The sequence below is a fragment of the Clupea harengus genome, chromosome 1 (genome assembly GCF_900700415.2).
Source record: "Clupea harengus chromosome 1, Ch_v2.0.2, whole genome shotgun sequence".
Classification (NCBI taxonomy): domain Eukaryota; kingdom Metazoa; phylum Chordata; class Actinopteri; order Clupeiformes; family Clupeidae; genus Clupea; species Clupea harengus.
In genome coordinates, this window is record NC_045152.1 from 6,880,726 (window position 1) to 6,895,725 (window position 15,000).

General features: G+C 46.9%; 1 protein-coding gene across 2 annotated transcripts in view; it reads right to left on the reverse strand.

The window, feature by feature from the left end:
• Positions 1-15,000, reverse strand: part of grin2aa (glutamate receptor, ionotropic, N-methyl D-aspartate 2A, a) — a 123,518-nt gene that overhangs the window by 17,634 nt on the left and 90,884 nt on the right. For both annotated transcript variants that reach the window (XM_031565986.2, XM_042703859.1), the window contains 2 exons: positions 7,238-7,440; positions 1-2 (listed from right to left, as the gene is read on the reverse strand). The exon at positions 1-2 is cut by the window's left edge and continues 170 nt beyond it. In XM_031565986.2, the coding sequence (XP_031421846.1) occupies positions 1-2; positions 7,238-7,440 (205 nt within the window). The remainder of the gene's footprint in view (positions 3-7,237; positions 7,441-15,000) is intronic.

Here is a 15,000-nt window from a genome sequence, read left to right on the forward strand (position 1 = left end):
TGCTGTGGGGAGGGTGGTGGGGGTGGAGGGACAAACAGAACAGGGCGTCAGCTAGGGGCAACAGTTAGGCGAAACAACATCACTTTGGCAAACTGTCACAACGCGAAAACAAGAAAGACAGAGATTGTGTCAGTCATTCTTACTGACACATAGATATACGTGGGAAGGCAATGACTAAACATAGCTCCTTGAATGGCTTCCTGTCTTCCTGCAAAGGGATCACATGCAAACACACACACACACACACACACACACAGAGCCCGAAGCTGAGACACCGTTTTAAGGCAGAGGAATGAGAAGAACGAAAGAGAGAGAGCGAGAAAGAGAGAGAGAGAGAGTGAGAGAAAGATAGAGAGAGAGAGAGAGAGAGAGAGAGAAAGGTGGTCCCACTGCACACTCAGTGCTTTGAGAAATCTCTTAATTATGATGAATAGAGAGCATGTCCCTTTGGGTCTCTCTCCTGAGGTCGGGCGCTGGCGGTGCGGCGCGCCTCCCGGAGATTAGTGAGGCCTCGTAGAAAAGGAGAAAGAGGAGAGGGAGCGTCCAGGCTGGGCCATCCAGCCACCCTTAATTGCGTCTGAGGAGCAGTGGGAGGAGGAGAGGAGGAAGCAGAGACTCCCGGGTTTTTTATTCACAGGAAAGATTGAGATTGTGCCTATTCCTGTCGATTAATAACAGAAGCGTCGCAGGCACGTGTTCGGAGCTAACCTGCGGTTTTCCACAATGGCAACGCTTCCAGGCTCCGTATGTCGGCGTCGTGTTCGCAGAGACACTAAACCACTGATCCCACCTTTCCACTGATGTTACATTTTCGCCCTTTTGTGTCACTTTCGTGTTCTCTCGGTCGCACACACCTTTGGTAATTCCTTAATCATGTTTAACCCTGGCCACTACCTCTTCCTGTCTATCCTCGGAGAACACCGCAGGACAGTGAAGCCCCTCTGACATGAAGACAGCCACTTTCTATTTTTTTCTTCCTTTAACCAAGACCCCCAAGACAGATAAGCAGGCCTACTCGATAAGTGCCTATGGCTCTGTGTATTGACTGGATGCTCAGACACAGTCACACAGACAGCTTCATCGATCACACACACTGATCTGACAGAAAGCTGCATACGTGCGGTCTCTCGGGTGCCAAGGAGCTTTTCAAATATATAAAGGCCTTGCCTTCCCACTCAAAACACAAGGTACAAATGATCAATATGATGTCGTGAATGACTGTATACACTTAGAGGCTGCTCAGCATGAGACTGACACAGGAGTCTCTGTAAATAGCTGATTAACATGAATATTAATGGTATAACTGGAGGATTAAATAAACATCTGAATTAATATTCGGGAATACTACAGCATATTTTACATTTATAAATGCGCCACCTGTTTAGCATAAGACGTCTAAAAGTGCCCAAAGTCAACACGACTCGAACACTTGCCTGAGGTGACCGTGTTCCCGTCACATTACTGTGCTAATGTGGCGCCGCCGCCTCAGCCGCCGCAGAGCACCTCACTCCTTCTTGAGGAAAAGGCGTTCTTTCTTTCTTTCTTTCTTTTTTTTGTGCGGAGCCTGACAGGACTTGAGGACGGCACTTCACTGCATGCGTAATCACCACACCATCTGTGAGTTTTCTGACTGCCGCCGCCGTGGAGTTCAGACGTGCACCACTTAAACAAGCACGGGAGCCACCTGGGAGCCTAATTTAACTTTTAGATTGAAGCTAATTACGACCAAGCTCTCGCCGTGTCCTTTTGAGGATCAAAACTGGCGAGAAAAGAGTGGAGAGGATGGGAAAAAAAAAACACAAGTTATGAACTCCTCTGGAAAAATAAATAAATAAAATCCCCACAGACTCTTCCGCCACCCTCCCCCCCCCCATTTGTCACTCTGTAGATGACTGACTCCACTTCCTGCCAAAAGTTAACTTTTTTGGAAGTGGGGGAAAAGTTCCAGAGACCACAAGAGCTGTAGAATAAATTACGGAGGCCATATGTAGCAACAGAAGTGTGTTTCGTCATTGTAAGAAACAGGCTCTCAATCACATTTCTTTGGCTCGTTTAACGAGCGGCTCAGCGATGTGACTCCGTGGTCCTACAGCCTCCATTCATTAATCAGTGAGAACACAGTCAGGCTAAAAGGGAGTCGTGTCTGATGAGGCAGGGACCACCACAGAAGAAGAAGGCTGCTGGCCAGTGCTGTGTGGAGGTACTAATGCCGCAGGGGCATGAATGTACAGAAAATGAAATAATGAAAGGTATGGATTCTTGTCAGATTCACAGGAGCGTATAACGAACCTTCCTCCATGTCTCTCCATGATGCGAGAGAGAGAGAGAGAACAAGAGATAGAGAGAGAGAGAGAGAGAGAGAGAGAGAAAGAAAGGAAAGAGAGGGGGGGAGAAAGAGAGAATGAAGGAGAGAGATGCACTGCCTCAGCGAAATTCGCAGTTAAATCAATCTCCTCTTCCTCTCCCTCTCTTTCTTTCTAACACTCTCTCTTTCACTCAATCTTTCACTCTCTCTCTCTCTCGCTCGCTGCAGTCCTGATGACGCACTCCGTGAATTCCCCCGGTTCTTGGCAGCAGTTCATCCCCGAGTTTCTTGCAGAGGGGATCTATATCACCGAGCCTAGCCTTCTTCCCTCTCTCTCTCTCTCTCTCTCTCTCTCTCTCTCTGAGCGCCAATAAGTGCGTGGCCGGTCTTGTCACGCCCCCCCCCCCCCCCCTCTCACTCGCCCGAAACACCCCACCAATTAAGGATTATGAAGACACAGTGCCAACCATATTTGCTCGCTCTGGCCACGGAGGAGGCAGAATTTCCTCTCCCATAACCCCTTGTTATATGAAAGCCTAAGGTGCTCCATCCACCAAAGATGGCACTCTGAAGAACTTGTAAAGCCATAATTACATTGAGGATAGTTCTTGTCCGAGCGTTATAATGAACCCCGCAAAAAGTGCATTACTGCGGCTGTCTTTATGGATTTTTCTGATCTCTCTTGCCAGGGCTGCTAGCATGGCAGACAAACAAGCAGAGGATGTAATGGATGGTCACATTACCATTGCTTCCTAAAGCAAATTTGCTCTGCACTGGTAATAACAATGTCACTCAGCTAGCCCAAACATACGGGTGGGACTGTTTGTAGGACTGGGTTTGTGTGTGGGCCCTGTTATTTGGCAGGAGTGAGCGTAGTGTGTGTGTGTGTGTGTGTGTGTGTGTGTGTGTGTGTTTGTGTTTGAGTAAATATTAGCACTTTTTACTGTTTGTGCATGTCTTGGCATGTACACGTGGTTATCTAAGCTCTATGAGCACATGTATTTGTGTTTATAACATGTGTATAAACATTTAATGTTAATCTTTATCTTGTCCTTATGTGCACCAAAGTGAGTGTTTGCTCCCATGTATAAATGTGTACGTAACCTGTTTTGTGTGTGCGCACGCTTGTACCCTGGGTTAAGATGCGACTTTTGAAGTTTTGAAGTCTTAACCCATGGAATTAGTTCAAAAGCATTGGCTTTGTTTAACTGAAGGGATATCACACCGCCATCTCATGTTTACACACTACAACTTGTTCAAGTCCAGTGCTGTAATCACATCATGAGCATCACTTCAGTTCACAGATAGCACAAAGATGAACGTTTGAATTCAGTCTATTGCTACGCAGCTTTGAAATACAGTATCGACTAAATGGACTGTGACAGAAAACACTTTCATTTTCAAACAGCTTGACACGGCAAGTCTTCTCTGCTCTCAACTATTCCAAAGGGCGCCACTTGGCACCAAATAAATTAAAAAGACAATATGGCAAAAAAAATAAAAATGTGAGCTCCCCAAGGAATTACATGACTGCGTTTGACAGAAGCCGTTTTTCTTTTTTTTAAATGGCATGAATGTCAGTTACAGTAATTATCAGATATCCTCAAGGGGCCTGGAGATGTGAAGCAGTGAAACGCTCGGGTCAGCCGGGATACTTCTCTGAACAGAAGCTCAAACTACTGCTCCAGAGTGACTGACAGCATCATAGCTCAAATACATGCAAGCGAAACAAGCAAAGCAAAGTGCTGTGTTCCATTCATTTTATATTGAGGGCAGGTAACGGAGAGGAAGACGGGCAAATTGGGTGAATTAAGCAGAAAAAAGTTGGGAAAGTTTTAATCTTATGCAAATGTGGAGCGAACTTGTATGGGGTTGTTGTTGTTCCTAGTACGTTAGATATTTAATCCTGGGCTTGTTTAAACATAATGACAGTTCAGTGGCAAAGACAAGTGACTGGATAGCTTACTAGCTTCCTGGTTCAGTCCGTAACACCATTTCCACACATCACGGCCACACAGAGCAAAGAGAGCATTTCGCTTGCATGTATTTTCAGTTGAGCTCAACAGGTAATTACAGCCCTCCCTTCCATGCTCCTGAAGCAACAGGTTTACTGGCTGAAATAGTTTATCTACTTAGTTTGTGTCACATGTACAGAGCCAGGACTGTGTACGAACACCAGCGTTTATTTCGAGTGCAAACACAGAATGGGCAGCTAAAAGACTGTGTTGAGCAATTAGATGAATTTGACAAAAAAGTGCATTGGATTAGAATTGTGGACTACACCTTTAAATCCTCATTACGTGTAGAGAGGACAGGGATGGACGTGCAACTGCAAACACAGAATGGGCAGCTAAAAGACTGTGTTGAGCAATTAGATGAATTTGACAAAAAAGTGCATTGGATTAGAATTGTGGACTACACCTTTAAATCCTCATTACGTGTAGAGAGGACAGGGATGGACGTGCAACTGATGTGCTTCACAGTCCCACTGAGGCCCTTCTGAGACCTGCCCACACACATCATGGGGCTGTAACCACAGCGACAGCAAACAGACTGTTTACATTACAGGGGGGCCGCCCTGTTAATGTGCGGTCCGCCTCTTCAGCAGTCGCCGCTGTTTGTTGTGGAGGGTCTGGATGCTGTCTGTCTGTTCAGCTGTGGGGTGAGTGGCACACAGAGCTGACTCAGTGTTTGACTATCCATTCAGCAGAAAAAAAAGAGCCAAATGGCTTTTTTTCCCCAGACCCACTGTAAATCCCTGCATTACACACAGAATATCAAAACTCAGTTACTGTACCAGTCAGCCTGTGGAGAGGCAGAGAGGCAAACACCAAACCAAGCTGTGAAAAACTTATTTATGGAGCCTGAGCTGCTCCCACCCTGAAAGTATGTGGATTTTAGAGGGCTTGTTTGTCAGCACACACGTGGTCAACTGAGAAATAGAATATGTGCATACGTGTTTGTGAACATGCCCACGTTTGCAGACTGGGGAGGTGGGGTGTGGTTTTGAAGGAGATTATGAACCACTCACGCAGCTAAAGGAACAGAGGCTGATTTCTGGGTGTAGCCACCTGAGTTCAGGCCATCTGCCTAGTTGTCCATGGGTAGCGCTTTACGAAGGAGTTACAAAAGTGAGACGGCGCGACGACGTTGAGAAAGAGAGGTGAAAGGAGAGGGAAAGAAGAGAGAGCAGCCCGAGAGAAGTTATATTAAAGTTCTCGGCCCATCGCTCTGGGAAGTCCCAGCTCTGCTATGTTCTGTGCTGTGCTGTGCTGTGCTGTGCTGTGGTGTGGTGCGGCTTCCTGTTCTGCTCTGTTCTGTTCTGTTCTGTTCTGTTCTGTTCTGCGCTTTGCCCCACTGCTTGTGTGAATGCTTCTGCATGAGCAAACAGCGGCCCCCTTTACCCACTCGTCCTCCCGCCTGGCCTGCTTTCCCTCTGCGCTCTCCCCTCCTCTCCCCTCCTCTCCTCTCCTCCGCTCCGCTCCGCTCCGCTCTGCTCCACTCTCGCCCGCTGCTCTCGGGCTCCAAATGGGCACAATTGCTGCCTGACTGGGCATTGTGCTGTTAGAGGGGAAGGCAGAGGAAAGCACTGGCCTGTTTGTAAGTGGACATGTGTGGCAAGCAAGAGACACGTGTGCTGTGTGTAGCATGTGTGTGTGTGTATGTGTGTGTGTGTGTGTGTGTGCGTGTGTGTGTGTGTGTGTGTGTGCATGTGTATGTTTATAGTGTGTGTATGTGTGTGTGTGTAGTGTGTGTGTGTAGTGTGTGTGTGTGTGTAGTGTGTTTGCGCGCATGTCTTGTTTGGTGAGAGTTTCTCTGGCTCAGTCATCACAGGGCTTGTTACAGTGATCCTAGGAGATCATATATTCTTTGCCCTATTTAGCACTTCATAGAGCACAGTGGCGTTTAAGCCATTTGTGCATTCCTTTAGGGGAAAGTGGACATTATTCAGGCCTGCCATTATTAACTGAAATACATCCCAAAGGGACTCATACAGAGGATACCATTCCAAGTGATCCATTTGAACAACGTGTTGAAGTGTAAATGTGTGTGCGTGTATGTGTGTGCATGTGCATGTGTGGGTGTGGGTGTGGGTGTGGGTGTGGGTGTGGGTGTGTGTGTGTGTGTGTGTGTGTGTGTGTGTGTGTGTGTGTGTGTGTGTGTGTGTGTGTGTGTGTGTGTGTGTGGGTGTAGGTGTGGGTGGGTGTGTGTGTGTATGTTCATTGCATAGTTAATAGGTCCATTAAAAGCCTGTTAGCTGTGCTGTCAGCTGTGCGAAGGTGAGACCAGGGACATCTTCAGCACGGGGTCTTCAAGAGTCCTCGGCTGTCAGGATTGCATTACCTTTACGTCGAAAAAAAGTAATAAGCACCTTTATTTGTGTAGCACATTTACAGCAAAGGGTCGGACCAAATTGTTTTTCAACAGGGAGACAAAACCGCAAAAAAGCAGAGAAACAGAAAATAAACAGTATATTTATAGAGAGAGAAACCAGAAAAAGAAAGTCAGTGTTTTCCACTATGGCTCTTGCGGTTTGATACAAGTGGGGCATTTCAGGAGAAGACAAGCGAATGAATGGGGGGGAAATGGATACAAAATGGGGGTAAAGGTGAGACAGACAGAAGAAGGAGGAGGAAGAGAAGAGGAAGAGGAGGAGAGAGTGATGGAGATTTGACTCGGGTCACGGTGAATGAGGAAATGGTGGAAGTGTAGCAGGAGACGAGACACGGGCGAAGACCACATGAGAGACGCGCAGAGATGGACGGAGAAAGGGAGGAGGAAGGGAAGAAGAAGAACAGAGGGAAAGAAAATAGGGAAAGAGAGTTGGAAAGTGGGATAGAGAGAAAGCGAGAGAGGAATGAAGAGCCGGTGGGAATTAAGAGTGAAAACCAGAAAAGAGGAGCCTGTAGCTCGTAAGAAGACGGCACGTACTCTTTGATGTACTTGCGGCAGGGCACCGAGTTCCTCATGCACGTGCCGGTGCGACGCTCCACGTTCTCCACGATGACGAAGGGCGCCTCCTCCAGCGTGACGATGCTCAGGTGATTGTCGTCGGGCTCGGCGTCGCCGAACGCGTTGTAGCGCGGCCACACGGGGAACTTCAGGGTCAGGGTCCGGTTCTCCCACTTACCCATCTGCAGAAGAGAGAGAGAGAGAGATAGAGAGAGATAGAGAGAGAGATGAAGAGTGACCCGAATAGACCCCAAAACCCGTTCCCCTTTTCTCTCTACACACCCATGGGGCAGAACCACAGAACACAACAGACTGTGACACAACTCTCTTGAGTTCTCTCTCTATCTCACTCACTCACACACACACACACACAAACACACACACACATATATATACACACACACACACACACTCAAATACACAGCTCACTGGGGAGCTGAGAAACCAAATCGCATGACAGCACATCAACGACAAGGACAACATATCCATCACTGGCCTGTACACTGTCTCATGCGCACGCTCTTCAACACCGAGTGGAGGGTGAATCTGGGAGCAACTTGGGCAAAGGTGTGAGAGGAGGCTGGAGAATGGGCCCCAGGTGCAGGATGACAAGCAGTATAGTAGGACTTTAATTTGATGAAATAAATAAGCTCAAGAACCAGAAACTTTTGACTTTCACTCTGAATGTGTATGTGTGTGTGTGTGTGTGTGTGTGTGTGTGTGTGTTTGTGTGTCTATGTGTGTGTTTGTGTGTTTATGTGTGTGTGTGTGTGTGTTTGTGTGTCTATGTGTGTGTTTGTGTGTCTTTGTGTGTGTGCGTGTATGTGTGTGTTTTTGTGTGCTTTTGTATGTCTATGTGTGTGTGTGTTTGTGTGTTTGTGTTCACCATCCTGTTCTGGTTGTTCATCCAGGTCTTCTGCACCCACACACTGTATATATCTGTGTGTCGGGTGCGTGGGAAGAGGGGCGCGATGCACACTTGACTGCACTGGGGGGCACATGTCAGGGTCACCGAGGCGTGGTAACGTGATTGATGGCTGCCGTGACGTGGCGTGGCGTGGCGTGACGTGACGTGGCGTGATGTTGCGGAGCGACACCACTGAAGTGGCGCTAACCCGCACATCATGAGAAATGTGGGCTAATGCCGCTAATCCCATCACCATGTCACTGCAATGGAGAATAATCCTGTTCCACCCATGCTCTCTCTCTCTTCTTCTCTCCCTCTTTTCTTCTCTCTCTCTCTATACTTCCCTCTACATTCATACTTACTTATTCCTCCCCACTCCCTTTCTCCCTCTCTCTCACTCTTTCGTTCTTTCTGTCTTTCTTTCTTTCTTTCTTTTTCCTCTCTGTCTCTAAGTGTCTGTCCCCCTGCACTAAGGACATGACAGTGACCAAAAGCCTACTGCACTAATGTGGACCACTGACAGACATGACAGCGACCAAGAGAAAAACCCGGAGCCACTTATCCAGGTCACGCAGGCCTGGCAGCGGGCTGACACTGAGCATCGAGGCCCGTCGGCGGGCACGGATCATGGATCAGAGGCCCCCGGGTCCTTGGCCCTGATGAGACTGCGAGGCTCCTCGGCAGTCAGTGCCCCGGCTGGTGACGGCTTCTGTCCACTAGGCTTTTGTTTTGCGAAGTGTGACAAATTCATTAAGTTTATCTCTGTCGATTCAAGCTCATGACAAGGGTGTGTGTGTGTGGGGTGGGGTGCTGGGGGGGGTCTATCACTCTCAGGGGACTGGCGAATCAAAAACCAAAAACAGCACCGTAGCCTTGTTTGCCAAGGATGAAAGCAGGAGGGACAAGATAACCCAGATTTCTTCGGACTCGGGAGCTGGTCTGGCTCGGGCCTGGCCCAGAACTGGCCCAGAACTGGCTAGGATCTGCAGGATGCTCTTCAGATCAGGGCCAGATGCGTTTCAAAAGTCAGCCGTTATCGGGGAATGCCACGGGCGCTTGGAGTTCTATGGGAAGCACAACCTAATTAATCTCATCGGAATAATCAAAGAGGATTTACTTCCGCGTCTGTCCCAACACTAGAAGAAAAGAAAAAACATCATTGTTTGGTGATTTTCCCTGGTCTCGCAAAACACATTCCTCCACTTGTATTCGCATTGTGCCAGCATCAGGGATTTAACCATACGGCAATGATGTCTACAGAGCTTATGAATGCCTTTTTGCTTGTGGTTAGTGACGGCGCTCGTTCTAGAGGAGAGATGTGCTTCTGATACCTGTCCCATGTGATGAGCAGGCATGTCGTCAGAGCACTCGCGTATTGATGATGGGCTGACGAAGCCAAAGAGCCTCTGAATTATTCAGTTTGTTTTGAAGGCCGGTGATGTCACCACGCCTGAAAATATTACAGCGCGGAGACGAGCCGACCATGCCAGTGGCACACAGGGAGCCGAGGCGGCCCTCTGTGCGATAAATTGTTAATGTAACAGGATTCAGAAATTGCAAATGTTCGCTCTTGTTCCCCCCTTTCTTTTTATCTCCCTCTCCCTCCCTCCCTCCCTCTCTTTCTCTCTCTCTCTCTCTCGCTCTGTTTCTCTGTGTGTCTATCCTTCATGTGCTAGCTAGCTCTTCCTTCCCTCTATTACACTGTGGAGCATTCAAGCATTCAAGCTGACTTTACATAAAAAAAGTGTGCTGCCTTTGAAGTTCTTCTTGAACTGCCCTTCAAAACTTTACACACATGCGGGGGACATATGCTTGCTCATGTGGGCTCTCACTCACACACACACACACACACACACACACACACACACACACACACACACACACACACACACACACACACACACACTCACACTGACAGCTCAGATTCTGTTTCTCAAACACATCACATACGCAGTGTCGTTTCTTGGGAACAGAGGGAGCAGGAGAAATCCCACTCTGTCCAGTCTCATTTTCCCACGTTCATTTCCTGTCAGCGGCCTCGTCCAACCTGATCACCTAGCAGGGCAAGGGCACCGTACCCTCACGCACACACACACACACACACACACAGACACACACACACACACACACACACACACACACACCTCACACACACACACACACACACACACACACACACATACACACACACACACAAGTTGTACCAGACACGGCTCGCTTGAAGCCTCTGTGGCCAGCCCCTTCATCTCTTTAAGGCACAATTGCATTCAATTAGATTCAATCCCGGCCAGCGTATCAAAATCGATTTCAATACAGCAGGCGTGCCCTGCAGAGACTCCAGGGACAGAAGGAGGGAGAGCCTATTCTACAACACGCTGCTTCATCTCCTACATCCTTAAGGGCGGTCTAACTCTCTATGATGATATGTCGTAGGATTAGGAAACCAAGTGTCCACAATGACCCTCGTTCTACTGCGGTGAAAGCAAGTAACCACATCCACTCTATTAAATGTTTTTTGAAAATAAATACTTTTTGCCAGCGCCTCTCTGATGAAGAGAAATAAAAGATAAATCAGGCAAGCACACTTGAGGAGAGAGGGAGGAGGAGGAGGAGGAGGAGGAGGTAGAGAACGGCCCGGAGATAGAAATTAGATAGGGTCCCAATCGATAGAGAAAAATACCAGGATTGGGCGCCACACTAACACAACAAAATGGCAGCATTTTTAGCCAGTCGTTTTAGCCACTCAAGATCTAATCAGCCTCGGCCCGATGGATGGGAGAGAGCCTGGCTCAACTCGCCTGCTTTGCAGTGTTAGCATGGAGGAGAGGTGCTGTGCATCAAAACAACCTCATTAGGTAAATATAATTAAAAGGGAGCTTTGCAAAGCAATGGTGCGGAGAATCTACATTAAGATGCTTAATTTCCCCATCATTGTATTGCAGCGCTTAATAGAAAAGAAGTTTGTTGTTTATTTCTAAAAAAAATACTTGAAACAAAAAAAACAAAAAACAACTCCATGTCGTAATTAACGGGACTGAGGAAGCTCAGTGTGTGTGTGTGTATATATATGGCATTTACATGTATACATTGTGTATATGTATATACTGTATATATGTCTGTGTGTGCCTGTGTGTGTGGGAGAGAGAGAGAGATAGGGAGAGGTAGAGGTTCTCAGCATGCACTATATGTGCTTGTGAGTATGATGTGTGTGTGTGTGTGTGCGTGCGTGTGTGTGTGTGTGTGAGTGTGTGTGTGTGTGTGTGTGTGTGTGTGTGTGTGTGTGTGTGTGTGTGTGTGTGTGTGTGTGTGTGTGTGTGTGTGAGTATGATAGGTTGTTAAGATGCTGACAAGAATTCTAATGATGTTTAGAATAATCAATAGAATGATTTTAGAATGTCCACTTATATATGTGAGACTGTTTGTGGTTCCAGCACCTGGATGATGTAATGAAGCCTCTGCAAAGAGTAAAGGGGTGTTGACAGTGCAAAAGTAACACACACAGACACACACACACACACACACTCAATGGTAAATTAACTGTAAAAACTACAAAACTGTAACCTCCACCTCCATATGTAACCTTAGTGCGTCCTTATGAAGTAAGTAGCTTTTAATGACACACTTCAAACAAACAAACAGTACAAACTATTGGTTAAATCAGTATCTTACCAGCACAACTACCATCCAATCGAAATGTGTTTTAAGTACACTACACTGTGTGTTGTGCTCTGAAGGTTGCCATGTGCAAGTCCAAAGGGAGCCATGGATGCTTGGCACTATGCCCATGTGTTCATTTGCACAAATTAGAACTGCGATCTAGCACAAGCACACAAATTCAAACACACCCACGCACACAAACATGGAGTCAAATACACATAACACTCACACAAATAAACTTTCATACAAACACAGACACACACCAGGGTGTGTGCTAGGATTTTTTCTTGCTGGCCCAGTGTCCAGAGAGAATTTATTTTACCAGAACAAATTCAAAACTTACCAGTGCATGTTTCAATACAAACACAAATATAATTTAGCCTTTATAATGTACACCTAGGTTGACAAAAGAATGACAACATCCTGAAATCATTTTGATTGTTACCAGGATGTCATCCTGGGCTGGGCATTTGTATGTAGGTTGGGCAACTAAATTCAACACAAATAGGTCATGTCCAAATCCTACCCATCTACCATAGTCACAGCACGATCATGCTCTACAGACACTACAGCATTTTAACGTGATGTGTGAGTGTCAAACTGTCCTGCTTAGCAACAATAGATGTGATACTAAAGAACTAAAGAAAGAAATTAAAGTTTGCTTTTTAAATGCACCAATTTTCACGAATTTTAAGACAAAGAGGACTACAAAAATATTATTTTTACTGTTGCAAGCTCCAACATTGTGAAAACAATTGGATGAAATCCGTTTTCTCCCCACACACATGCACACACACACACACACACACACACACACACACACACACACACACACACACACACACACACACACACACACACACACACTGTCTAAGGGGAGTAGGAAGCAGTCAGATTTTGTGACTCGCATTCATCAATAAAATAAGATAATAACAATAAGATACAGCCTTGTTAAAAAACCAAATGTCCTGTTTAAGGATGCGTTTTATGTTTTGTATTACCAGACAAATTTTACCAGACAAAAAAAACGGTAATTACTGTCTAACAGAAACCCTGATACACACAAAAAACTTGATTAAAGGAAACATCCATGCGTACACAAAGAGAAGAAAACAATAAAGGCAGCAAGGATGTGTCAGAGCCAAGACATGATCCCCTCCTGATATGACCCCTACCTATCTGTTCTAGCCGTGGGCTACCGTGAGTCATATTTCATTTCAAACACCGCTTATTGAATTTTCTTTGACCCCTGTGCCGTGCATAAAACAATGCGAGCTGTTATTGGTCCAAAGAGGTTTGTCCTCAATCGGTGGCAGTGTATCAGGCCCCGTAACCTTCACCAGAAGCTATTCATTAGACTCTGGATGACTGGCTAAATCATTAGCACCTTACCACAGGGATGGGGAATTAGCATTTTAATTGTTTGCTCGCTGAGCATTGCCATGGTCACGGAGCAAATAGATTTGGTGCCCGTGGATCGCACTCCTGTCTTTCTCTTCCAATCAGTGTTGTGTTCTGTCTCTCTTTCGCTGTCTCACTCTCCCTTCCACGCTCTCTCTCTCTCTCTCTCTCTCTCTCTCTCTCTCTCGACTGTGATCACCGTGATGTCAAACCCGTCTGCTCTCTCTACCACCACCACTCTGATTCCCCTGACAACGGACCCAAACTGACCGAAGGCCTTTCTCAGCGGAGGAGCCCTAGAGCCATGCTGAAGCGGCGGCCCTGCACAGGGCCATATCGACAACAACAACAACAAGATCCCTGGTCTAATTCGGCGAGTTGGGTAAATAAACGGCCCTTGTGTTTGTGGGAAGAGAAGAGTGTGTGTGGAGAGCCTGCCAGCATGGCTGCCCAAGGGGCTAACAAACAATGGCTAATCGATATTCACCAGCTCAGTGGCAGAATGGTGGTACAGAGCAGAACGTGATACAGTGGTGGTGTGTACCTCAGAGCTGTGTAGCCCCTACTGCAGGTCTCTGTAGAGAACTTTACAAGGGATCATATAATATGTAGACCAATAAAGCACTTTGTTTGGTCACATCTGGGTAGCCATCTAAGCAGCTCTGCGAATGCACACATACGGTCGGAGGACTCTGGCTTAAGCTTTGCCTGTGAGCATCACTGTATAGCTAAGATTGTAGCTAATAGTACTGTGTATTAGGATTATAGTCTGAAAAAGGACTGTGGAGTGATTACTGGCTGGCCAATCAGCAAACTATGGGGAGCGGAAGATTTGAACCCCAATTAATCTCTATGGTGCATGTCTTGGTCAAAACAAACACAGTAAAATATGGGGTCTTGAGACGCCAGGCCAATATGTGAGCAGAACATTTCCTGGTGTGTGAGCACAAGCAAAACATTTCCTGGTGACTCAGTCCCCTCTTCCTGTTTCTGAAAATAATCCGAGCAGCAGGCAATTAAAGAAAGAGCGCTCATAAATTCACGAAGCCAAACAGTCGATCGATGGTGCCTAAAAAAAAAAAAAAGAAAAAGCATGTGCTCAGTTTTCTTGCAGCGACTCCTCTTCATTTAACGCTGAAACGTATTGCTCTGTGCAAAAGTCAGGGTAGGGGCAAGTACGCTGGCTGTGCGTCAAACGGTTGCTGCTTTTTTTTTACTTAACACCCCTCAACGCACTAACTCTGAGATGTGAGTGTTCAGCGTAGCGTGAGTGCGAGCGAGGGAGGGAGGGAGTGAGAGAGTGAAGGAGTGAGTGAGCGAGTGAGCGAGTAAGCAAGGGAGCGAGGGAGGGAGTGAGTGAGTGAAGGAGTGAGCGAGGGAGGGAGGGAGTGAGTGAGTGAGTGAAGGAGTGAAGGAGTGAGCGAGGGAGCGAGGGAGTGAGTGAGTGAGGGAGTGCGCTCCGACTGCGAATCAGAGGCAGAGCCAGGGGTGTAATCACTGATGGGATCCGCTAATTGCTGCGTTAGATAAGTCAACCTGTTCTTTAATTTCCCACAGACCCCTGTTTGCTAGGGAAGCTCGACTCTGATTGGCTATTTATAGTCACAGCAATTAAACGTGGACAGGTCTAGTTGGATGGGGGAGGGGGGTCGGGGGGGGTTGGATGTGGAGTCGTGTTGGGCTTGCCTGCTGCTCTCTCCTCTGATAAGAGAAAGGGTTTTGATGTACAGAGAAGGATAGAGAGAGTGATGAAGAAATAAAGAAAGAAAGAAATAAC